The 26,618-nt window shown below is 41.0% G+C and overlaps 1 protein-coding gene and 1 long non-coding RNA gene across 4 annotated transcripts in view; one reads left to right on the top strand and one right to left on the bottom strand.

Moving 5' to 3' along the window:
• Positions 1–925: 925 nt before the first annotated feature.
• The window catches only part of fam180a (family with sequence similarity 180 member A), a 46,749-nt gene continuing 21,056 nt past the window's right edge, over positions 926–26,618 (bottom strand). For 2 of the 3 annotated variants that reach the window (XM_088072848.1, XM_088072846.1), the window contains exons 3-4: positions 5,082–5,179; positions 926–3,997 (exon numbers count right to left, since the gene is read on the bottom strand). In XM_088072848.1, the coding sequence (XP_087928974.1) occupies positions 3,674–3,997; positions 5,082–5,179 (422 nt within the window). In that variant the 3' untranslated portion in view covers positions 926–3,673. Of the gene's footprint in view, positions 3,998–5,081; positions 5,180–12,516; positions 12,781–26,618 lie in introns of those variants that run through there. The other variant, XM_088072847.1, reaches the window with a different exon arrangement.
• On the top strand, positions 12,245–15,115 carry LOC148185855 (uncharacterized). The gene is made up of 3 exons (XR_015775555.1): positions 12,245–12,344; positions 12,863–13,147; positions 14,246–15,115. It is a non-coding gene; the product is annotated as an uncharacterized LOC148185855 (long non-coding RNA).

Genomic DNA, 26,618 nt, shown 5'->3' with positions numbered 1-26,618 from the left:
CTCTTCGCTGCAGTTGACTTCAAGCTTCAAGGACTCGAAGTCTCAGGTGCAGAACTGTCAGACAGCAGTTCTGTCTGCAGCCACTTGGTGCTGCTCTCTCAACATGCATGATGCTGCTGCAGGTTATGCATGACATTTAGGGCTTATGCACTAAATGGATCAAATATTACAAGCTCATTTTTCATGGAGTGCACTGATAAGTCAATAACCAGGGTAAAAAAGTCTCATATTTCTTATTAAATCTACAACACAATCTCCGCAGAGGAGGTGGAGATAAGGAGAAGTAATTAAGGTGGACTTTATACCAGCAGGGAATAACAGTAAATCCAAAACTATGAAGCAGCAGAATCTGGGAACACAGAGACTCTGAGTGTGGGAAAGCCTCGATGAAACTGTCCTGAGCTGTTTCCTTCAATGTGTCGGTTTCTTTAAGTCGTGCCCAGCAACATCCCAAAACTCATCATCATCGTCAGAGCGGAAGGCTGAAGGAAATACCACACTGCAGTCTTCACCTCCTCATCCATCAGTCCTCAACGCGTCATCGCCAGCCGCTTGGGCATCAGATGAATGCTGACAAACGGAGAAAGACAGCCTGTAAAAAGAAATCCTGTATACATTTACAGAAATGAAATGCTTGTGGGGAGAACGCAGCTCTGGTGGCAGGAAATGACAAACATCTCCAAAGCTTGAATCGACCCAAAAATATAAGCAAATGTACAACCAATAGAGTCAAGGAGGGAAAACAGCACGAAGCAGATATATATTTTCTATCCACTCCACCAAAGCCCATTACTGCAAGTACCTATTTCCCAAAACGAGTGGGGAAATGGGTGGCTTTGAAGCAAACATCTATCAAACATTTTACAGATTGCTCAAATGAGCAATCAGGGGTATTGATGTATACAGACTCTTAAGTACAAATCTGTGGTTTTTCATTCAAAGGACTTTTACTGGCAAATCAAATGAGCAGAGCAATCTTCTGCAGACGGAGCGAAGCATCTAATGCCGCTGATGACATCAAACATATACACAGAGAGCACAGGAGGGTGGAGGTGACTCTGAGTGGAGTTGTCAAATTAATGCACTTTTTATAGTTTGATTTTGCAGAATTTAACCCACAGGGACCTGAGCAATAAGGTTTAAACTTTCTTAAACATGGGCAGAGGGCAACAAGAAACTTAACAAGACATGGCCCAAAAAAAACCAAAATGTAACAAGAACATTGTCTGAAAATAAGCAAATAAAATAAAATAAAATAAAAATAAATCATAAATAAATTTAAGAAAAAAAAGAAAAGAAACAAAAAAAGTGCTGCAAACTTAAGAATCAAATGCTATACATGATGCTTTCAGATACCTTTCAGAAATATTCGAGACTTGAAGACACTTGTGTGATGATCTTTTATAAAACATTGCAATATAGGCAATGAGCAACTTGGTAATTAATGTTCTACAAATTTGGAAAATTATTATTAAAATAAATAAATAAAATTGTCTATGGAAAAAAGCAAAAAGCTAAGGAATATTATATTTATAATTATTATGACTACATATTTAAAAATTTGTATAAGAGGAAGAAAATTGGAGTGTTATAAAATTATTTTAATTTTAAGCAATTTTTAAAGGTCATTTTTGTTTTACTTTTTTTTATTCCCAGGTATTTTTTGTACTTTTATCTTATTTCTTGCTATTTTTTTGGGTCAATTCTTCTTTTGTTGCTCATTGCCTTCTTCCCATGTTTTTAAAAGAAATGAAACCAATTTATTAAAGTTTCAAAGGGTTAATTAGCTTGTGAAAAATGTCTGAATGCAGCACAAGAAAACTTTCAAAAGGTCAAAAGTAGATCAAAGATCGGAATGATCAGAAAATTCATCACAATATCATCACAATTTACAACTTCTCCAGTATTTCCACCACATCGTTCCAAACGCTCGATCGGTCTGCCGGCGTGTGGAAGTTTATTCGAGCTCACTGGGACGCTCTTGATTAATGAGGCCGTCATGCAGCTCGTGCAAATTCACGGAGCACAGATCCTCTGTTGGTTTTATTTTGTTTCTGCATAATGAGCAAATGAGGAGGATCAAACATAATGCATAACAGTTACAATCAGAATGGAGCTGCGCATTTAAGAGCTGGGAGGAGAAATACAATTGATAAAGCAATAAAATCTGGGCGTCTTTAGTGGCGTCCACACTTCGATCCTGGCTGAGGACCTTAGTTGCAAGTTGTGCCTTTCTCTTTCCAGCTGTAAAACTGTCTAATAACGGCAAAATGCCCCCAAAAAGCAACAAAATCAAGATGCACATAGATGCACTTTAACCCTTTAAAACCTGAGCAGATGGCTGTAAAAAACAAAAGTTACAATTAACAAGAAAAATACCTCAAATTTAGCCAAAAAAGAAAGAAAAGGAAAAAGGTTTAAGAAAGGTTACAGAAAAATAGAAAAATAAATAAATTATTATTATCATCTAGACATTTTACTAATAATTTTTAAAATTATTAATGTCTTAATTTCTCCCTCTTTCTGTCTTGTAGAGCTACTTTCAAAGGTTTAAATGCAGGTGAAAGGTGTCCAGACACAGAAGACTGCTGTTTCAGGTTTCAAAGGGTTACAAAAAAGAGACATATTGCAAAATGATCTTGAATGGTTTGTCACTGATTAAATCTTACATCACTGACAAAACAATGTCACATGTAATGTTTATTTTTACAGTCAGATATTCTAGTCTCATCATGAAGAATACATTTTTAGCCCTCATGGATAACCAACAAAGGTTCTGCCATAATAGTGTTTGTACATAAATAACAAGCTAAAAAACTTGGGCTGGCACAGTAAATATTGTCGGGAAAGCTCTGAGTATACAGCTTCAAAGTGGAAAAGGATTTGTGAGCTTCAAATGCCGACTAAGTGTACTGTGAACTGTCATTTTTCAGACCTGGGACCTACTTGTCTACCACTTGGAGGTTTGCAAATGTGCACTTCAGTGCTCAAAACAGCACGTTTGAGTATTGGGACAGATGCTGAATGCACTTTTTGAGAGTGCTGCTGGTGAATATTTGTCCCACCAAACATTGCATAAAGGGAGTGGAGGGGACGCTGCAAAATAAAGGTGCTTCATGCAGCTCTGGAGAAAGAGAGTTGATGGTTGAGTCTCACTCCCAAATTGCAAAATACCGACGCTTTGGGTCAACAATCAACCATCTTTCTCCAGAGTAACGTACAGCTCTTTGAGTACACTGTGGATAGCGGCGAGACGGTTTTCGGAAGATCGCAGAAAACTTTTGAAAAATATTTTGCTTTCTTTTTGTGAATAATAAAATCCAAAGTTTGGTATGTGATTAACTGAACATGCATTGCATCATTTCCTGTTAGTGCAAAAAGATAAAATAACGCGCCTACGTCGCCTTCGATTGGAAATAATAACGCTAGTGCGGCAGCTGCGTTAGAAATCAACCTGCTGATGACTTAAACATCCATCATCGTGCTTCTTGGAGTTTTATCGCGACAGTAGAAGTCGCATAACATCACATCACTCGCAATTGTGTTTTATAGATATTTCAAAAATATCGCTTTAGTTTTGCGCAAAATCTGTAATGGCAACAAGCCTACTGTTGGGCGACCATGAGCAAATGAAATCACCACGTTTTTTGGAAAATGCACATCCTCTGATTCCTCAAGAGGGTCTGAGGTCTTTCTGAACGGCTCTGAACAGCTGTATCACAGCGTCCGTCCACGCCTCCCTCTGCTGCGGGCCGCTGCCCCGAGCCAGCGTCTGAGTGGCGTACACCAGGGTCAGCACCGTTCTCTCAAAGTCCTGCCAGCTCAGAGGCTGCCGGCGCTGGGCGAGCTCCGCCGTCAGACGCCGAATATCCGAGAGCCTCTTGGGCAGGACGTCCTCACAGAGGACCTCCAGCTTCTCCACGGCCCTCAGGGAGGCCAGCTCCTCGTCTGGGATCAGCACGTCTTTAGCGCTGATCTGCATTCCGGCGAGCAGGATCTGAGCGGAGCAAGAAAACTTTTTACTGATCTGTTTATGAGGTAACATGTCAAGATGTTTCTTTTGTAAGTGTCAGCAAAAGTTTGAGTAAACACATACTTTACATCTCTGCACATGATTAGCAGGACTGCAGCGGCGTTTTCATTTTTTCCACAGAAAGAGATTGATCACAAATGTGAGACTTGGACCGATCTTTTTGGACATTCTCAACATATTTAACCCTTTGAAACCTGAGCGAACTGGCTTGATTTCTTTCAAAAGGATGGAAAGAAGGCAGCTGAGCCTCCTTTTTTTTTTTGTTTGATACGTGTTATGTTGTTTTTACATGTTTTCCCCATTTGTTTGCTTTATTTTTTGTGTGTGTCATTTTTATCTGTTTGTTTATTCATTTAATGTGTGTAGTGTATTGGTAATTTTGGTGTCACTGCATCCCATAAATCTCATTAATGTTGCCATTAGTGTGTTTCCATTATTTCCTTTAATACTGTTACAGTCTTAAAGTGTTAGACACAGGAAGGGGAGAAAATATGGAAAAATGGCAGAATGCATGGGTGCTCTGTGATTTACCTTACATTGTCCTTCCAACAAAAAATGAATAGAAAAAAAGAAAAGAAAATTAGCAAGAACTCAGTTAAAAAGTACCAAAACAAATCACCAGAAAATTTGTTATAAAAGTTAGAATAAAGTTGAAAAAAAAAAAACGCATATGACCTCCAAAAAGTGCTTAAAAATAATAATTAAAATAATAATTCATTAATTAATTTTGTAATATAATTTTAAATATGTAATTCTAATTATATAATTTCTCCTAGCTTTTCTTTTTTTCCATAGTTTTTTTAAATAATATTTTTTTGTAAATTTACTAATTTGTAAAACATTTATTACCAAGTTGCTCACTGCCTTTTTCCCCATGTTTTTAAAAGATGTCATACCAATTTGCTCAAAAGTTTAAATACTTCTGAAAGGCATCTGAAAGCAGCACAAAGAAAGTGACGCTGATCAAGATTTCAAAGGGTTAAACCGGCTTCCAGTAATGACCCACTGAGCCATTAACTATTTCAGCACCTACAGGATCCAAACTGACCTCGAAAAGCAGGTTGACGTCCTCCGCGGAGCGCTGGAATGTGGGGTTGACCAGCGAATACGTCCCACGCTTTATCCTATATGCAGATGGATACAGAGCTGGAACACACAGCGACAGGAAATTGGATTAGAGGATCCCCCTCGTACTCCAGAAATTAGGCACCACATTATCCTACACGGTGTGTGTGTGTGTGTGTGTGTGTGTGTGTGTGTGTGTGTGTGTGTGTGTGTGTGTGTGTGTGTGTGTGTGTGTGTGTGTGTGTGTGTGTGTGTGTGTGTGTGTGTGTGTGTGTGTGGCCCAGAGGTTGAGCAAACACAGATGCATTACTGCTCAAATATTATGCAGGTGAGATCGAATCTGGCCTCCGGCTGGGCAGAGGGTAATTGGTCTTCAACCCGAGCTCCTATATTTACAAGTGGCGATGGCCGGTGCATCCAGAGGTGAGATATGTCCGCGCTCACCGAGCGGGCAGGTGCTGCTGACCTCATTTTGGTCAGATTTCAAAGTGCGAGTCTGTCTGTGTAGCCGAGCAGCGAGTGCAGATACGGCTGGAATGAGACCTGTCGCTCTCAGCTCGTGTGCTGCAGCCACATCTCTATGATAAAATGCCATGAAATCCATATTTCACTGGAGGTGATAACCCGAGGCAATTCCACAGGGTCACACACTTTTATTCAGAGGTAGAGAGTAACAGAGTATATTTACTCAGGTACTTCGAGTATTCTATGTTCTAACTAAGAACATTTATCTAATAGCTGTAGTGCCTGGTTATCCATCATTCATTCATAGAGTTTAGCATTAAAGCTGCACAGCTAGTTTCACATATGCACTTTTTCACATTTACAGTGTGGTTACTTGCATTTAAAGGGATAGTTCACCCCCAAATCAAAAATGAATATTTTCCCTCTAACCTGCAGTGCTATAAATCAGATTGCTTTGGTGTGGGTTGTCAGCCCGTTCTCAATCCAAACTTGGAAAATAGCGCTGCTCTGTCAGTGCTTTCGGGGCAAGCGTGCAGTGTCCAAAGTCTTCATGTGCGCAAAAAAACGCTGCTGGATGGTGTCAGGTGACAAAGCAGCTGCAGAGACCAGTTCATGGTGTTATTATACGCTGGTGGACTGCCGTATGGCACCTGGGGTTTACGTCTAATATTTATATATATTATATATTTCAGCTTAAAGTTATGCATAATTAAGGGCGTGGCCAATCTGAGTGACAGTCTGGGTATCAGTTGCCAAGTAAAATAACTTGGGCGTTACCCCAGAATCAGAGTGATTCTACTATTTCAGTGTGTTTTCAGTTTGTGAAAGTTAACAGTAACATTTTGGTCAACTAAAAAAGTCTCGTTCAGTGTTTGGTTGCACCAAAAGATGCTCTGAGGAGTTGGATAATCTGTTGTTTTTTTAAATGGTAAATACATTTTGTTTTAAAATCATGTTTTTTTAAAGCAAAAAGTAGCAATAGTATTATCACAGTTAACCACGGACTGTAGACGCATTGTGCTGTCCTTCCTCTCATCCAAACATAGCCATGTCTGGCTCCAAAAATCCAATACTACTGTATGTACCAGGCTGTGAGGCTGTTTGTTTCTGCTGTAAAGTTGGGCATTTAGACACGGGGGTCCTTTGGGGATTTACTCGCTCTTGGAGTCAGTCTCAAGTGGCCATTAGAGGAACACACTTGGCACATTTACGTTGGCTTGATTTTTCAGCCTCTGGGGTTGCAGCCGCTCGGTCTTGATTTCTGGAGAGAGACATTGCTGTGAGTTTTTCAAACGTATTTTTTTTAGCTTTGAGCACCACCAGCCGACTGCCATCTCGTTCCATTATACTGGAGAGAAGGCAGACATCTCTACAGTCGATACCTCAGCAACTCACACCAAAACAAGTTGGACAGAAAAACAGCACTACAGGCAGGAGGGAAAACATGTATTTTTGATTTAGGGTTGAGCTGTCCCTACACCATTCACTGCATCCCTGTAATCTAGTGACAATGTTTTCAATCATTTAAATTTAGTGCCTCCCTTGTTTGAGGACTTACTGCGAACTCTGTAAAAAGCCCTAAAGTTGGATTTTTTTTGCAGCTTTGAGCGACTCAAAGAGACGTCTTTTAGTTCACTGGCTAAATTCTCTAAATTCTTAATGAAATCTGGAGGGCATATCTGTGTCTAAAGAATGATTTATGAACTAGCAACACCATATTTGTGTTCTCATTTTCGGTTAACAGCCCTGTGTGATATTGGGCAGATATTCTCACCAGTAACAGAAGGTCTCGGGGAGGTCAAGTCTAAACAAGGCTGGAACGAGAAACCAGAGGAGGTCACACAAGGATGCACATTTTCCCCTTTCTCACTGTTTCTAATACTGCTGCCCAGGCTCTTTAAATGTGTTGATATTATAACGGCGTCTATTGTGTGAGACTCCAAGACCAACGTGATGGCGCTGCTTCACGAGAGTGAAGTGAAAAGCAAAGCTGATTAGAGCTGAAAAGGGATTCACGGCAAAATGAAGTAAGTTAAACCTTCCTTTGAGCTCCTCCAGACAACTCGCTCTCTTTTTCCAATGCTTCGCATTCGCCGCTGCCATCCTCGGCCTGCCGTGTAAGCCAACACACAGATCACACACACGGATCTTAATGAGGTGTACAGTGCGAACACTGGGCTCCATCTGAATTCCAATCCTCCTCCTACCCTACAGCGGCATCTACGGCGTGCTGCCTCGCCAATTCTGCAGTAATGATCAGCCCCACTGCCCGGAGCCTCGCCAGCCAGATACATTTAGGCTTTATAGCGTTTGTGAGGCCAGCCAAAGCCACATGCGCTGGCTGATCTCCACATGTACCTGCTTCCTGCTTGGGTGACTGCCAGTCTCAGCTCCGGCTTTGCTGTTAGACACCGTTCAGAATGTAAAGAAATCCTGCAGCTCTCCGTTCCAGCGTTCGAATAATACAGTCTGACAATTTGGCACATTTGTGCAATCCTCAATGTATTATCCTAAACCTTTCACCCTTCAAGTCTGTGCTAAACAGACAGGGCCATAGCTCTAAATACTGAGGTCAGAAGTCCCCCCCCCGTAAATGTTTTCACCAGCCACCATAGAAAGTCTTAAAATCTGTTTTTCCCCTCAAAAAACTGTTTTTTCAGAAATATGTTTAATTGCATTCTCTCCAAGAGCTTGATGAGTGCATACCAGTCTCATGTTGCAGCCGGTTAGCTTAGCCTAGCATAAAAATAAAAAAAAGGGAAACCGCGAACCTAACAAGATCAAGCAAGCTCACTAATTAACATTATTTTTTTTATTTGTTTAGTCAGTACAAAAATCAAAAAGTTAAAATTACATGTCGCCTTGTTATATTACCAGCCCGTTCTCATTCTGAACTCAGAAAATAGTGCCGCTCTGTCAGTACTTTTGGTGTAAGAGCGCAACGCTGAAAGGCACCTTTCACATGCGCGTGAAACGCCACAGGATGTGAGCGTGCAGCCGGACAGACTGGTTGTGTCGTTACTATATCCCGGCAGACAGCCGTAGATGGGTTAAAAAAAAGCTGGACTTTGATGCAGGAGTCTGATGTTCGCTTCCCCTTTAAATGTGACGAGCTTCATTCTCCTAAACCTGAAAATAGGTGCCAGCATGTGTGTTTGCTGCCATGTGCTTTTTTGCCCAAACATAACCACGTGCACTGTCATCCCACCATGTGCATTTATTGACATCCTGTTAGCGGCGTTGTGGGACCTAAACAGCTGACGCGGAAGGATACCTAAAACGAAATATTTAAATGCAGAAGTCCACTGACAAAGACGTGACAACTTTGGATGAGAGTGTGCTGTATAGACCGCACAGGCACCCCGTAAAAATATAATCAACGCGCTGTTTTATTGATGCTAGTAAGAGCAACATGTTTCACTCCACGCTTCCTAAAGCCAAGTTTCATATTTACTGTTTACCGATGTAAAAGTGGTATCATTACTCTCATATAAACTTTCTAACTCTTTCCTTAAAGTGTTAAAACACTTTCTGTATGTTTTATCTATAATGGTTTGAAGAGCTCCACAATGACAGTTGAAAAAATTAAGAGGGAGGACTAAAGTAAATCCTTTCTTAAGTTGCTCTAACTCCCTGCAAGCACAAAGGGACAGTACTGAGGATATTTCTCCAGCCCAAAACGCTGACATGCAGCTACGAGCGCATCACAACTTGTAGGTGTGAATTTACACTCCTCGTTGAGTGAGCGACTCCCGAGTGCATGATCAGCAGCAGAGGGGAGATGCCTGCACAGCCATAATAGATACCGAAGACACACTCAAGCTTCAGCGGGGCATTGTCAGTGTAAACAAAACAACGCCCAGAGGAACGTGAGCTCATTAGAACAAGGTTTATGTTGTTAAAGGATGGAGGAGCTGCGGGGAAATGACAGCTCGGAGGCCGACCCGACGTTGATTTACATATGAAATTAATAATCTGTAATTTACATGAAAGTTGTCTACGACTCTGTCGTTTGTTTGCTGCAACGCAGTCGTGCTTTGCTGTGCAGGAACGTGTGTGTTTTATGCTTCCAGCAGCAGGAAACAGCAGTTTGCAATAAAAAGTTATTGCTGGTTAATGCTCACATGGTTGGAGCGGCACTGCTGCAGAAACAGAGACAGGCGATGTGTTTTATAACATTTTCAGAGATACAAAACAAAACAAAAAATGCCCTGCAAGGAAAAGACAGTTAATTTAATGTTGCACAATTGTAAGAAAATGACAGAGGACTCAAATGCACAACTGAGGAGGCCAACAGGCTAAATCAAAGTGTAGGTTAGTGACACTTAACAACATTTATGCCAGAGGGAATAAAACAGCATAAAAAAAGCTTGATTATCAAAAAAAGTGCCAGTGGAGGATTCCCCATACCCCTGACTGAGGTCTTTGCTTAAGCCCCTAATGTCTTAAAATCCCAGAAACATCCTGAAATCATAAAAATGTCCTGAAACTATAGAAATGCCCTAAAATCTAAGAAACATCCTAAAATCTCAGAAATGTGCTTAAAGTTTATGAAATTTCCGTAATTAAAGAAATGTCCGAAAAAATCCTAGAAATGTCCGAAGATCCTTAACAGGGACAGAGAAGCAAAACAAAAAGGACAACACAGACAGGCTGGAATAAGGTTGAAACTCAGAGGCTGGGTGGTATAACAGACAATCTGGCAGCAAACTGAAGGAAACGGTTTTGTATATGTACGGAGGAGCTGATGAGAGGATGGGGAGCAGGTGAGCAGCCAGGCGTGGAGGTCAGGTGATGATGAGGAGTGGGAAAAGCTGAGGACACTGCAGAACATGGAGGGAAAAGAAGGTGCCAATAAGAGCAAACTTAAGCAATAAACCCGGCACCAGCGATCTAAATGATTAAATTTCATGCTGAAATACATTCCAATTCCTGTTTCTCCGCTCCGTAAAGCAACATTACGCAACTTTTAGTTGATTTAGTCTCATTCCCACGTCATCAAATACCGACAGTTTGGGTTGGTGCTTCAGCTAAACATCTACTGTAGGTAATACACTGATTAACCCCACTTCAAAATATCCAAATTATTCCTTTAATGCAGGAGAACAAACAATATTTCTCAGCTGACTGGATATCTAATATAGATGCCCCTTCTTAAAACAGCTTCAGCTTTTCCTGCTGCTGGTTCTGAGCCCGTTTATCCCTCGTGCTGTCCCTCCCTCCTTCCTCCAGCGCTTCAAACAATCAGTGTTTGGACGGGGAGGCTTCCCCCAATGTCATTATGCACAGGCAGGGAACTTGTAATCTCTCGCTAACTGCTTGCAAGGAGATGAGGGAACAACAAAGATCCATTAATTAGCAAGGCTAAATGGTATTCCTGGCTGGAGGGATGTCTGGATCAGAGAAAGAAAAAAAAAAAGGGGAAAACAAACAAAAACAAAAAGCAAAATGGACGTCTGGATCCCCCCGGCTCACGTTAAAAGGGGGTGAAAAGGACACGGGAGGGAATAAAATCTTTGCTGCAATGGCCCATCTTCTGCTTAGCATTTAAATTCACCTCCAAATGATGTTGAAATTCAAACAAACTGCTCTTTTCTAGCAGCTCAGATGCAAAATCTACTGTTTACACTGGAAAGTTTCAATATTTCACTATGAGACAAAACTATGAGACGCTAAGTGGCAACACAGTTGCTTAGGATCAACACAGAAGAGGAGATTTGATATTGTGGATATTAGAATTCTGCGGAGATTGATGATGATGGGAAACACTGGAGGATGGTCACATATGTCCAGTATCTACCCACCAAATACTGTCTGTCACAATCCAGAGAAGATAAGTGTGCTTTAAAGCTACACAGAACCGGTGGCATTGTTACTATTTGCCTGCAGATGCAGACGCTTTCACATGCTCAGGTGGCGTCACTTCTATTCAATTTTTTTTTATTTGAAGGAAAAACTCCCCAATAAAACCTTTTAAAAGGGGAATAAAAACAGGAGAAAACCTCAGGAAGAGCAACTGAGGAGAGATCCTTCTTCCAGGTTGGACAGACGTGCAAAAGATGTAAGTCAGTGGAGAACACGAACAGACGGAGCCGGTCACGAGCATGAAACTTGGAAGGATGCCATCAGGTTAAATCGTTGCCGGTGACGATGTAATGGACGTAATATCACAGCTTGGGATATGTCATTGTTTGTAGCAACCACTGATTGTGACAGTGCACAAAGTGGAAATAGCCCGTATTTTCTCAGTAAGCAAAATATGGTAAAAAAATAGTAAAAAATTACAAATTCTAAGCCAAAAGCCCAGACTGGCACCCAAAAATAATATAATGAATGTTTTATGCTTTGATGGCTTTGGGGGTTAAAAAATTGCAGTTTGAATGAGTTTCAAAGGTGCATTTTTTGCACTCAACAATCTGAATGTAACAATTTTTGTTTTCAGTGTGTTTCAGACTTATTGTAGGAGCTGAGCTGGAAATTCCAAGATTAAACACAAATACACAATCTTCCCAAAATGTATGCCATATGCATGATAACAGCCAAAATTATCAAAAAAATGCAGAGTGAAAAGCGAGTAAACTGCACCACACAGGCCCTAAGGGTTAACGACCCCGTGTCTCCTGAAGCAGCGGGTGACTTATCCAAAGATTTAAAGCTATGTGAGTGTTGAGAAAGGAATTTCCTCAGTGAGTGGATCCAGTAACAACAGGCCAGTCACTTTTCACTGGAAACTTAACGAGTGATGAACTACGTGTCTCAATGTTCCTGATAACTCCGGAAGGTAAACACATTCTTCCACAGTCACACACCCAGAAACTTACCAAAGCACTGAATGTTTGTTTCTATTTTCTAACAGTCTCGTGATATTTCAAATGAGGATGCAAATCGTTCAAATGAAGCTTTTCGCATTTGTGGCCTTTGAAAGATGATAGACATATAATGTTTGCACCTACCTCTCCTGTGGTGCTGAGCGGCTGCCAGGTGCACGGACAGGTAAACAGTGATGAGGAGAGCCCACCACTGCGTCATGTTGATCCTCACACACAGATTTACACACACTCACACATACACACACACACACTATTCTTCCCGCCTCGCTGTGTCTCCCTCAGGGGATAAACATCACAACGGAGGATGAAAATGCTCCGACTGTTGAGTTTCAGCATTTCATGTGCACCGGTTTCATATGCAGGATCATTTCTCCATCCTCTGCACTCAATTTTTTTCTCTTGCCACCTCCCTTCATCCATCCTCTCTCTCTTTTTTTTTTTTTTGTGTGTGTGTGTGTTCTGCGCTCAGGCCTGGCCGTCTGGGCTCTCATCTGGAAATCATTAGGATTTGAAGAACGCCTGCCCTCTTGGCTGGACTTTTCTCACAGCTACTGGCTGACTGCTCGACTGGCTGACTGGTTCAGTTACTGTACGACTCTCCAACTGACTGGATACAAAGGTGACTGGCTAACAGGCTCATTGATTGACTGAGCATATTAGCATCCCATGAGCCGGAACCAAAGCAGCACGAGAGACGGATGGTCTCCTTCGAGAACGGCTCGAGCTCGATCAAACATCCTCATCACCCTAATGGGTAATTCTGATTTCTTTCAGTTTGGGTTCTTTTCACTGTTTTGGCAATCAGTTCTGATGACATTGTACAAAGTTAACTGCTGAGATCCAGAAACGTGGAAATACTGTTATAATCAGTGCAGGGCGATCTCATTCACAACTCCTAAAAAAGCACCTCTGACAGTACTTTGGGCGTAGGAGTGCAACGCCAAAAGGCACCTTTTGCATGCGCATTAACCGCTGCTGCACAGCGACGCGGTGCGTACCAGCTGTGCTCCACATACGTGACCAATTCGCCTCCATTCTTGTCTGTCCTGCCCCTCCATCCACAATCCCTGAAGTTTTATTTCAGCATTTCAGCTGTTCCGTCGTTTGAATTTTTAAAATTGTCACTTGCTCTCGTCATGCTGCCAGCTTGGCCCATATCACAGGTATCCCAGCATGCTTTGTACAGTAAATCACACGCTTCCAATACACAACAAATGTGAGCAATACGTCTAGTCGCATATAGTGCAACGGGTAACAACACGATCGCACCGCACCTGTTCTATCGCATGAAACACGGCAGGACGGCGTCAGGTTGAAATGCTGCCGTTAACGACGTAATTTAAGAAGCGAGAGGGTGTGTACACTTCCTGTCTGATGTTATGTTTTTTTCTACACTATTCCATGTGGCTCCATCCCCGAAACCTAACCATCTGTGACTTTGTTGCATATTCCTCGCCAACCGTGCCAGCATGTAAGTTTGTTGATGTCGTGTCATTGGTTGCCATGTGCTGTTGTTGCCTAAACATAACCACGTGCGGCGTCGTCCCATTTGTAGACATCACCGTAGCAACATCCCGGAACATAAAGAGCAGATGCAGAAGGAAACCTAAAACATTTATTTCGCCGTATTAAACTCGCTGAACTTGATGAATACGATGTTGTCAGCACTCACTTGAGATTCTGCAGTTTATAAAATAGTTCATTATAACATGAACATTCTGTGAAAAAAAATGGAAATCATCTTTCTCCCTCCCACACAAAACATTTCTTTTCATGTGTTTGGCTTAAATTCCAGGTTAATAAGCTGAAATTCTCTACAAAGTACCGACTTAAAAGGGCCGTTTGATTGTAGGTAGCACGGAGCCACCAGACGACGATGAAACACAGATGGAGACAAACAGCTCTACGTGTCAACAGTCAACAATGACGTGAGGGCCACTGAGAGCATCTTGATTCAAGGCTGTCAAGACTCTCTCCCCGTCTTTATACTCGCTCCTCTACAGCCTCTTCTGGTCTTTGTTGTCACAGAAAATGTGCAATAAACACACAAAGTGTCCATTCTGGTGCCACAGCACACAACAATAGACTGTGTAGGTGCTCTGGGTTTCAGAGGGTTTGGTTTCTTGGCTGCATCTGCTAAAATTACAACACAGATAATGTTCCAGTAATGGCCTTGTATAAGAGAAAAGCACTTATGTACAATCAGTAGATTAGAGAGCAACAATTAATTTTTCAAATAGTGACTGCAGATATCAAACTTAAATGTTTATTCTAGCAATGTGACGCTGATAAGACTGTACTATTTCTTATCGACGCCGTGCTGTTAGAATAAACAATGAAGTCTGGTTTCTGTGCGCAGTTATCGTCTGCTTTTTGAGGCCACTGCAGTTTTTCAGCTGAACATCTCCCTGTTGACAAAAGCATCAGCGGGTGAAGTCACAATCACAAGTGACAAGTGGCGCTCCCATCTCATTTCAGTGGCGATTAAAAATATTGAGTGGACACGTGGGAGCCGTAAGTCTGTTTATCTGGATGAAGTGATTAATTGTGTTTGTGTGCAGAAAAAAAAGTTGTCAACAACTTCAGTGCTCCATTTTAATGCTCGAAACTAGAATCACTGCCTTGTGTTAACTTACAGTTTACATTCATGTTTTTGCAGAACATTATGATGTCACAGTGAAGTTGCCCTTTCACCTTTCTGATATAAAATGTCATCACTTTATTTTATTCCATTTGACATTTGTGGGAAGATTTGTCATAATCAACGAATGAATCCTTGAGTTGCGGCCAAAAGCATGTTTTATGAGGTCACAGTGACCTTGACCTTTTACCGTCCTTAAATGAGAACGTGACAGTCGCAAGGTAACAATGACTTTGACCTTTGACCACCAAAATGTTATTCATTAGTTCATTATTGAGTCTAAGTGAATGTTTGTGCCAAATTTGGAAGAAAAATCCTCTCTGTTTGTGAGATTCTCAAAAATGACACAGATGAGGTCAAAGTAATCTTGACTTTTGACCACCAAAGTCTAACCAGTTCATCACTGTCTCGAAAGTTTGTGCCAAATTTTAAATTCTATATATTCCATTCACAAGAATGAAACAGATGCAGGGCCACGGTGACCTTGACCTTTGACGACCAAAGTTTAATCAGTTCATCCTTGAGTCAAACAGAACGTTTGTGCCAAATTTGAAAAACGTCCCTCAAGGTATGTGATATCGGGGTTACAAGAAAGAGACAGACAAGGCTATAGAGACCTTTGACCTATGACAAACAAAATCAGTTCATTGTTGAGACCAAGTGGACATTTGTGCCAAATTTAAAGAAATTCCCTTCATTCATTTTTAAGATATTGCGCTTATAATAATAAGACGGATAGACAATCAGACATCATAATCCCTCCGGCCGCCGTTATCACTGGCAAGGAAATATGATGGTGGCAAATGAGGAGTAGCTGTGAGGGATTTTACACGCAAAAAAACCTGTCTCCTTGATGAGGAGACATAAAGAATAATCTTGTTAATCAATCAAAGGTTTGATTAATCTTCACAGCGCTGACTTTAATTTGTGATTTTTGCAACATATGTTTGATTGAATATTTGCTTGCAGCAGATGGGAAGATATGATGCCCTGCTCTTTTTTTTTAGCCTGCAGAACATAAAAACACATTTACATGGATGAGGAAGCTGCAATAACGCCTCAGTGCACAAGCTATGACTGCGCATGTGGTTCACATGACTAACACATAAAGCAGATGGTGAAACAAAAGCTGAGAATGGTCTCCGCCCCGGTTTATGTCTTCTTGTTGCCTGCAGGTGCAAGACAAGAAAAACTCACAAGAATGTTTGGGGTCGTAAACACACAAATATCAAACACTTGGAAAGTTTTTTTGTTTATAACCATGAGGGGGCAGTGTTACAACACAGAGATCCCAAACTTCCCCCCAAGATCCTGCAGTGATGGCTGCTGCTCCCCAACTCTTACGGCTGCATGAATCCAGAAATAATTGAATTCTATTCAGATAAGGTCTGATAATATGAACGCAGCCACTTACGTTGAGATCAAAGGGTTGTTTGGGTTCAAACCAGGTGGGGACCCCCGAGACATCCTTTAGTTTAATTGCTTCTGTGCTGTAAATCACTGAAATGCCTCAAATATGCAAATTAACACAAGGCCACGGTGCAGCTGAACTTGCACGAGGCTTCTCAAAACGCTGCTGCACCAAAAAAAAGTCTGCAGCTGCATCTTACAAAGCTGTGAGTCAGGATAATAGGTAAACACCTGACCTGAATGTGCAAATATAGAAAATGCTGAGATTGTGACTCTCAGGGGAGTGTTTTTGGGAAATAGCTCAAAGTTAAAACCGTGTTTTAATACATGCAATATTGTTTCTGACAGATTGCAGGAACTGAAGCCTGGAGGCCACAGCAGGAGGCCGCATGTTCTGGATGTAAAACACACTCGCTTCCTGGAAGAGAGCCTCCAGCTATTAACTGAGTTGTGTGCGTACATTGTTGCTATATTGCTGTGTTCACAGACTGTGTCAAACCAAGCCAAAGCCTTTAAGAGGTTATGATTTGGAATTTTTAATTATTTTAAATCCCCAACCAAGGCTGTGTTGAAAAGCTTTTTGCCTTCGTCAGGCGAAAAGGTTGAAAATAGGTCAAAAAATAAAAGATAAACACAAAGGCAAAGAAAAAAGAAGAAGGATATGTTCAATAAAACAAACAAAAAAGTGAGAAAAGGCTGGAGCAGAAGGGCAAGAGAAAGATGTATCACGAGGATAATTATGACTTGTGTATCACAAAGAGCTGGACTGAGAGAAAAAGTTTGAAAATTAACTCTTTGAACATTTAACCTTTTCAAACCTAGATCTACGTCAGTTTTCTCATCCAGCGTTCAGTGCCTTTTGCAAACAGATTTTCTTTCAAAAACATGGGGAAAAAACGCTACCAGCAACTTGGCATGAAATGTCCCTCCATTCAGGTCATTTTCCGTTTTTATTGTTAATTTTTGTTCCATTTTATTTTGCAACTTTGAGACAACCGTCTCGCATATCTCTGCCTTGCTTGCAGGTGCATCACACATTAAAACAACCGTCTCACTGACAAACAACACAGGAAATGCCGCCAAAGTCTTGATAAAAACATCCAGTTTTGGGGGCACAATTACCACTGAAAATGCCAGAAATGGCTCACTAAAAAACATCTTTTGCCAAATGACAACTTTTTTTGGTGCCACATACGCTGCTGGAAGTATCACCCATGTCTTGATGAAAAACATCTCGTTTTTGGGGCATAATTAAAACAGGAAGTGCCACTGATGTCTTGAGAATAAACACCCAGATTTGGGGACACAATTACTGCTGGTAATGCCACTGATGTCTCGCTAAAAAATACCTGGGTTTTGTGGCACAACCACTGAAACACTGTCACACATATATTGCTAATTAACATTTGTTGGTAGCACAATTGCTGCTGGGAATACTGGCGAAGTGTTGCTAAAAAGAAACCAGTTTTGGGGGCACAATTACTACTGGAAATGCCACTGATGTCTCGTTTAAAAAACAACTGGGTTTGGTGACACAACCACTAAAAAAGTGTCACACGTCTTGCTAAATAACCTTTTTTGATGGCACAATTGCCACTGAAAATGCCACCAATGTCTTGGTAAAAACATCCAGTTTTGGGGGCACAATTACTGCTGGAAATGCTCCCAATGTCTTGACAAAAAACAACCAGTTTTAGTATTTTTGTAAGGTCAGATTCACTAAAATGAATAAAAGAAGAAAGGGGATCATTATGTCTTTTTTGTCTCTTGGAGAGCTGGACCGAGAGGGAAAAAGTTTGAAATGAAGTCTTTGAAAGTTTAAAACCAACATCTATTGATTGACTGTAGTTAGTGGCAGCATGGCGCCGTCAAAACAAGTGAAGCCGGCGTGAGAATAGGCTGTCTCGCACATCTCTCTATCTGGCTGGCAGGAGGCGCATCACGCATCAAAACAACTCGACAAAATACTGAGTGTGTGCGTGTTCAACCACAATGCCTAATCATCATACCTCGAGCAGAATAATTACCTCAACTGTCCTTCACATCCGCTGAAAAACAATTTCATCAAGGCTCATCTGAATAGCAGCACAGTCGCAGCTCAGCGTCGAGTCTTTAAATGGAGTTGGCATGTCTTGGACAGTTTGCATTATCATGGTTGGCCCTAGTGGGTGTCTCCTAACCCCCAAAAAAGTATCTACCTGTCTGCCTGAAATACACTAAACACTGGAGAGGAGACAGCTACAGCAGCACTCTCGTCTAAACACAGCACCTGTCTCATTACTGTGGCACCCCCTATTTATTACCACACAGTATCATAATTAGTCATCAGAGTAAATAAAGCTTTATAAACTGTCGTGAAATTAACGTCTCGGTGAAGTTCACGACGCTAATTTCCTGCTTTGTTCTGCTGCTTGTAAATTTGACCAATTAATTTATAATGACCTGATTCATGATCCAGATGGCAGCCGAAGTGTAAGTGTGAGCTGCAAAACAACTTGTCAGGCTTCTCGTCCGTGTTGGTTTAACAGTTGAGCCTGACAGTTTATTCTTGACCTCAGAAGCAGCTGGTAACAAAATAACCTGCAACCGGGCAAAGCTGGCAGTCGCTCCAGGGCCCCACACAATCATAACCCCAAAAACCAACAGGTTGTCTTTGCAAAACCCAATCGGCAGAGTTAGCGTTGGCATTGTCAGTTTCTGCAAACCACTAATATGCAACAATTGCTTTATTATGTAGCAGAAACATGAACTTTACATTTCTGTATGTTTCAGCAATGCTGTGGTTATGTTTAAGCACAAAAAACACTTGGTTATGGTTTGGAAGAAATCATGATTTGGCCTAAAATGTCCCTGCAAATATCATACTAAAAGAAACCCCAGATTTGGTTGCACACTCAGTCCTGTAAATGTCGCAGAAATGATGCTAGAAATCAACTGGTTTTGATGGTACAGTCGCCGTTGGAAATGCTGCTCAAGACATGCTAAAAAAAGACCTGGTTGTTGGCCTAATCGTTGCTGCAAATGCCACCAGCGCTTCTCTAAAAAGCAACCGGTTTTTGGTGGCACAGTCACTGCTGGAAATGCCATCAATGTCTCACTAAAAAGCTATTTGTTTCGTGGCACAAACACAGCTGGAAATAATACTAATGTCTCACAAAAAAAAAACCAACTGCTTTTGGTGGAATAATCACTGCTGGAAATATTGTCAGTGTCTCCGAACAATAATAAAAATTTAGAAAAAGTTTTGGTGGCAACCTAAAATAAAATATCTAATTATAAATGCAGATTTCTTGATATTTTCCTTAGCTGACATTTTAAAAATAATTCTCTGTCACTTTTTTAAGAACTAATTTTTAGGTCATTTTTGGTCACCTTTACCTGATTTCTTTTTCAAAGGTTTAAATGCTTGTGAAAGGAGTCAGCACAAGAAAACTAACGTCAATCCAGGTTTCAAAGGGTAAAATATGCCTTCAATTATATAGTTAAACTCTTAAATCGTTAATATAAAATAAAACAAAGTATCAAGTTAAGCAACGCTAATAAGGGCTGCTTTACCTCTTAAAGGTACTTATTCAATGTCAATTAATGTTAATAAAAAACACTCAAAGGCCATTTTGGCGCTTTAAGGGATTCTGTTCTATTGTGAAAACTAAAAAAGTTCCCTTAAGTAGCTCAGGGACACTTCACCAACGTTTTGGCCTGAATCGTAGAGACCCTCCTCCCTGTGTCGCCCAGCTGCCAGCGACCGCTGCCTAATAACTAGAATAATGATGGATATGTATACTTCATTTCCTGCGTAATCACTGTACCGCTCATGCTTGAGTGTGCGTCGGCGGGCTTCTGCATGTTAATGAAAAGGGCTTATGGAGTCGTGGTGAGAGGCAGACACACAGGCAGAGCAGCATCTGTCACCGTGATCATGACCGATGCATGAATCGGACTTTCCAGTTACCATCATCTGCTGGTTAGAAGTAATGAGGATGTGTTTGCTTGATCATCAGCGCCTCCGTGTTAACACACCCCAGAGGGGGAGTTGTCACGAAGTGAGCCAGAGGCAGCCGAACAGGCCAAGAGTTGTGCACGTATAACGAGGTAACGAAAAAGCTTTGCCGCTATGGAATATGTTTTTCTCCAGGAGGTGTTTGTGTGATTTTATTCCAGGAAGTTCACAGAAGTTGGCCAAAAAAAGAAGAAGGATGGTGAAGATTTTTGTGTCAGTTTTTACTTGCTGTGTGGGATACTTAACCCTTTGAAACCTGGATCTACATCAGTTTTCTTACACAGCATTCAGATGCTTTTCACAAGTAAAGCTTAAAAAACAAGATTTCTTTCTAGGGGGGGAAAGGCTATCAGCAACTGCAAATAAATATTAAATATTAAAAGGTTTGTAACCTTTTAATATTTTGTTTAACTGACCTACAACAAAAAAGAAAAAAAAGAGTTTAATTAGAAAATGACTTGGAAAATGTCAAGAAAATTATATATGTAATTATTATAATTATATATTTAAAATTAGATTATGGAAAAAATAATATTATTATTTATATTTCTTTTCATTTTACTTTTTCAGGCCATTTTCTTGTTTTGTTCTGTTACTTTTCTTCCCTTTTTTGGTAATTTTAAAAAATACATATTTTTATTTATTTTTTTTTTTCTCCTTTCCATGTTTTTAAAAGAAATCAAGCCAATTTGCACAGGTTTTAAAGGGTTAAAGGTTTGTAGTTGTACCTATGATCTCCTTTTCACTGGGGTTTAAGTGAGTACAAATTTAATCTTGCACTGTACCCATAAATACCAGAAATATATTGGGAGCCATACTGTAGATAGCTTTCATTCAAGACCAATGTTCCCCTTGTCCTGATTCAGTTTCAAGACATAGGACTGACCAAAAGTACTTTTTGACCAAGAGTTTGAAAGTTTTGATGGAAAAACTTTCAAACTCTCAGTTTGCCTTGCCTTAGTTTGATACTTTCTTCAGACTGTGCCTCCATACGCTCGATGGGACAAAATATTATTGATTAATAGACACCCTATACTTCTGGAACTGTGTCTAGAAGAACATGTTCATCAACAACAATGTCAGTTATGTGTCTCAGGCCTTTGGCAAAAAAGTATCAACTTTTAACTTTAAATGTATTTATAATACAAATTCAGACAATATACTGCTGAGGTGTGTACTTATTTGTACTGGTGTTGTGAGACGAGCCTGATCACCGGAGTAAATACTGGCACAGTAATTTCAGCAAACCACAGATCTGTTACATTTATATGTCATTATGTGGCGTTAAAACTTTATATTTTATCAATGCTGTGGTTACTGTGTGATTATATTTAAGCACAAAAACGACACGAAAAGACTGTGTTTTCAGGGCAGGGAAGTAATCGATACAGCATATTGCAATATTTTTGTGTGGCAAAACTGTACTGATACACAGATGTCAAGTATCAATTTATATATAAATATAAATAATTTTAAGTACAAATTAAACTTCCGAAAGCCTATTAAAATAATATAATAAACTGTTTTTTTCAGTCCACATTTTGCTGCAAAATTGTTGATGATTGAGGTGATGAAAGACTGAAGGTACAGTTTTTCCAGCAGCATTTTAAGCGACCAGTCCCTGCAAAACACCCAAATTTGGTGCCTAAATAGCAGCTGGAAACACAGCAATGACCTGCTGAATCACAGCAAATTTTGTCGTTTGTTGGCCTCAAACAGTGATCTGCAGTTTGGTGTCCTGCCATCCACCACCTGATGACAAAGTCAGATCAGATACTGCATCACTATAGAAGCATTGAAATGATACGTATGAAATGTGCAAATGTAACATATTCAAGATTTACAGAAACATACAATGCCCACATTTTCTTCTGGTGACTGGACTGGTAAGACTGGTCGAGAAAAAAGTTTTGTGGGCGGCATATAAAGTCAGCACAAATATGCAGAACTTGAACAAAAAAGTCCACACTGATCCCGAAGCTTTATGTCTTCACAAATTTCAAGCGATGAGGAAAAAGAAGAAGACTGGAGGAAAGTCAGCGAATGAACTGAACTGAGGTTCCTGGTGAGATCAGCTGGAGTCTGAGCTGTTGAGCTCTTCAGGCAAACAAATAGTTGATGATTTTTTTTAGGTTTTGATCTTGTTGTCCTGCTGGCAGACCACAAACCAAATATCTCTCAGCACAACGCTAAAGTTTTCTTGGAATTTGGCAAACTTTGCAAAAAAGTCCACAGGTATTATATTTTCCTTCATGTCTGTTTCAGGGCTCTGTAGCTCTGCGTGCATGACATGAAAAATAAACCTGCACTTTATTCCGGTCAACTTAAAAGCACACGACTTGAAACTCATTCCCTGTATGACACCTGTGCCTCTCGTGGCAGCTTCTTCAACCTCCACGGACAAAACCTCCCCTGCACCTGCGTCTCAGAACAAAGCCGCTGCTCTGTGAGACATCATGTGGATGAATGAAAGAAGGCGAGCTGAAGACCCGAGCTGAGCCAGGCGAATGAGGTCAGCTCCAGGTCCGGGAGGTCTGTGTGTGTGTGCTATTATTTGTGTGTCTGAGGTGGGAGGTGAGTTTGGAGAGGAGGGCTGAGGTGTTTGCTTTTGGCCCTGAAATGGAGAGATGTGAAACACATCAAAGCTTCTGCAGCCGCTGACCCCAGATGGCTAATAGCAGGATCAGACTGGAGCCTTCTGCTGATGATGCAGCACTTCGATGGAAACAGGTAGAGGGGCGGCTTTTCCAAATAGCACTTGGAGGACACTAAATAGGCATGAATTGAGAGATGAAGAAGAAAACCGCCATTTGTGGTGGTTTGTTGATAAAAGACAATATGTGGGGCAAGAGATCATTACCGACAATTTGAATGAGCGCATAAAATAGTTGGACAATGACACCTTCTATAGACCTCTTGGTAAAAACACATTAACACAACTAAGGTGGACAGATCTGTGGAACGATTTCTAAATGGTGGGAAAGTGGAATTCCAAGATACTGACATAAAAAAGCAAACAAAGCTATAAGCAGGAAATATTTTTACTTTTATGCTAAAACATATTGTTTTCCTAACCGAAGCAAAGTGTTTTTTGTACCTAAACCTAATGAGGTTAACTACAGCATTGCTGAAATTAAGAGGCCGTTTACACTGCAACGGTTCTTAAATGAAAGGTAAAACTTTTGTTTCGTTTTGTTTTATTTCGTTCACACTAATCCGGGTTCCTGAGTGTAATCTTTTGTAAATGCAACCCCTTCCATCACCGTTTACACTGGTGATGCACGGATCCTGTGAGAAAGGTGATGCCGAAGCTGCACTTTGCGCATATGTGGTGTTCTTCTTTAGTGTCATTACAAAGTTACACTGTCCATGACTGGCCTGGCATGCATACTACAGCATTTACGTTTGTTTTTGTGGATCCGTGTACACAAGAAATGTCTCACAAGATTATCATATGAACACAGATTCTTTTAAAAACAAAAAAGGAAGACTTTTGTTTTTAGTAGGGTCGTTCTCATCCGAACATGACCTGAGAAATTCAACACAAAAAAAACAAAACCTTTATTCGCACAAGTTTTCCAAGGAGCTACGGTCAAACTGCTTAGACAAACGTCCACCCATCAGTCTCTCGCCTCAGACTCAGACTGCGAGTGCCAAAATTTCTATAATTTCCTTCTGAACAGTGTCAGACATCCAGTTGTCTGTTCACTAAAAGCCACTCATATCCTCCGTGTCAAATCATAATGTTATGTGCGCTCCATCATTAGCTGCCATAAAACTCCATCGCTATGGCTGTGCTCCCACGTCCATAATATTTTATGGACCTAAAAAGCAGCTTCAAAACAGTCCTGCCAAATTACTGTCCTTCCTCAGTCTGTCTATTGAAGCTCCCACTGCCAAAAATCTCTACCCAAGTCTAACATTCACTGCCCAGGAGTTTAGCCCGACCCTTGCACTTTGACCTGACAAGTTGTTACATCAGATTGGTGTAATTAAATGAATTTGCACATTTTAAGCATCTTTTTTCCCTAAATAATTTCAAATGGTTAAATAGCAAATAGCTCCTGGTTATGATCCTGAGTATAGGAGCTTACACAGTCAATAGGGGGCGCTGCAGAATCCTCAGCACCCACCTTCATGTGTCCATGCCACATTTTGGTGTTATGCAACATGTTCTCATCCAAAATTGTCACTTACTGCAATTTTGTGAAAGACTTCTGCTTCTACATTCTTCCATGATGCTGCTACTGTGATGTCAACAAAAACACATGGAGGGATGATGCTGCACTGTTATGTTAAGACAACAAAAACACATGGCAACCAACATTGGGACGTCAACAAAAGCACGTGCTTAGGATTATGCAACAAAAGCACGGATGGGTAGGTTTAAGCAAAAAGGCACATTGTAAGGTGCAGTAGAAAAAATATCACATTCAGGTGGGCAGTGGACACTGGACTCTTGCATGAAAGTCCGTGGTTTGTTGGATCCATCGACAACCTCTCTGCTCTACAGTGACCTTCGTGCTCCTTATATTGTGTCAATACCGGCAGCATTTCAATCTGACGCCGTCCTGCAGCATATCAGGTGGATGTGAGAGGTTCCAGCCGGCCGCGGCCTCAGTTAACGCCGCCCGGCTGGCATATCATACAGCCATAAAAAAGGGCTTCTAGCATTAGGATCTCATGCAGAAATCACTGAAAAAGCAGTGGTATTTGACAACTTTGGAATAAGAACAGGCTGTGTCGTAGTGATTTTTTTGTCTTGCCTGGCCGCCTGTTGCCGGCACAGGTAGCACAGCGCTGTCCTCACAAGATGGCACCCCAGTCCCAAAAACACATCAACATTCTCTATCGTGGTTGATAATCCTCCAATTTATGAATGAAAATGTATTAACTTGTAGTCAGAAATGGGGCATCAGTAGGAATTCAGATACGTCCTGTATGTGATATATGTATCGACACACAGTTGAGAATTATTATCAAAGCAGCATAAACATGCTGTATAAGACCTTGCACTATAGTGCTATAGATAAAAGGCATATTTCATTATGAACACATCAAAAAATGTGGATTTGTGGCAGCTCATCAATGTTAAACTACATGAGGGGGTGTGGATGCACGCTGTAGCGAACAACTTACAAAGAGAAAAATGTCTTTCAAAAACATTTCACCTCTCAGCTTGCGACTGGATTTGTGCTTCTTCTTTTCAGCCAGCGACAATGTTCAAGCTTTGACTTTCTGTATCCGATTTCAAAACAACATCTGTAGGGAGGAAGGGAGGGAGCTCAGCTTGAACCTGCCTTTCTCTCTTCATTGTGCGTGCGCCTTTGTGACTGTCAAGCAGTCACAAAGCCGACCAAATCCAAATCTCTCCCTTGTTAAAATCGCACACTCCTTTCTCTCCCCCCCAATCCTCTCAAAGCTGTCTACGGTGGAGCAAAGTGCCTTGTTAGATCAGATCTGTCGCTGCTTCCTCCTGCAATATCCTCACAAAGTCTGGATTATACAATTAAACTCCACATCTTTGCATTTCAAAGCTTAAGCCCTCATCAAGGCACAAACATGTCGCACTCAGATGTATGAAAATGAGCGATGAAAGTACGCTGACACAAGACGTGCACATGTGACAGAACATGTGTCCTGATCTGGGATGCAAACAGTTGGTAATTAGTTTGTCGGAGTTTTGCGCCCCTAAGCGATTCTCCTGTTTTCTCTTTCCAGGTTATTTACTGTGAATGTGATCCTTCCCTTTCCTCTGCCGCCTCATTCATTCGTCTCATTAGTTAGCTGTAAAGTCAGCTCTCAACGCTTCCCTCCATCAAGGCTTTTCCTCCGCAGCAGACTCGCTCTGGTTGCTTTGCTCGTTCCCTCACATCCTCAGGACCAGTCAGTGACAGCAAATAGCCCGAGATCTGCCTCGCTACTCAGCTACAGCTCTGCCACACACAGCAATAGCTCAGTTATGTCCAAAAGTCTTGATTTCCTTCGTGGTGAAGGGTTTTCTCTTTTCGCGGGCTTGTTATGGGGAAATAGGGACCACCCAATGGAACGGTAACAAGTCCAAATGTCATGAACTAACAGTTACATCTTTAGTTACACAGATTTTGTCGATGAATCAGTGCCTCAGAGAGCTGCTCTGGCTGTATTTGCTGAGACAATTTTGACTTGGCCTGT

The sequence above is a fragment of the Plectropomus leopardus genome, chromosome 22 (assembly GCF_026936395.1).
Source record: "Plectropomus leopardus strain MGB_pleo_1.0 chromosome 22, ASM2693639v1, whole genome shotgun sequence".
NCBI lineage: Eukaryota > Metazoa > Chordata > Actinopteri > Perciformes > Serranidae > Plectropomus > Plectropomus leopardus.
The sequence above is the reverse complement of the archived record's forward strand: the minus strand, read 5'-3'. Positions and strand labels throughout refer to the sequence as shown.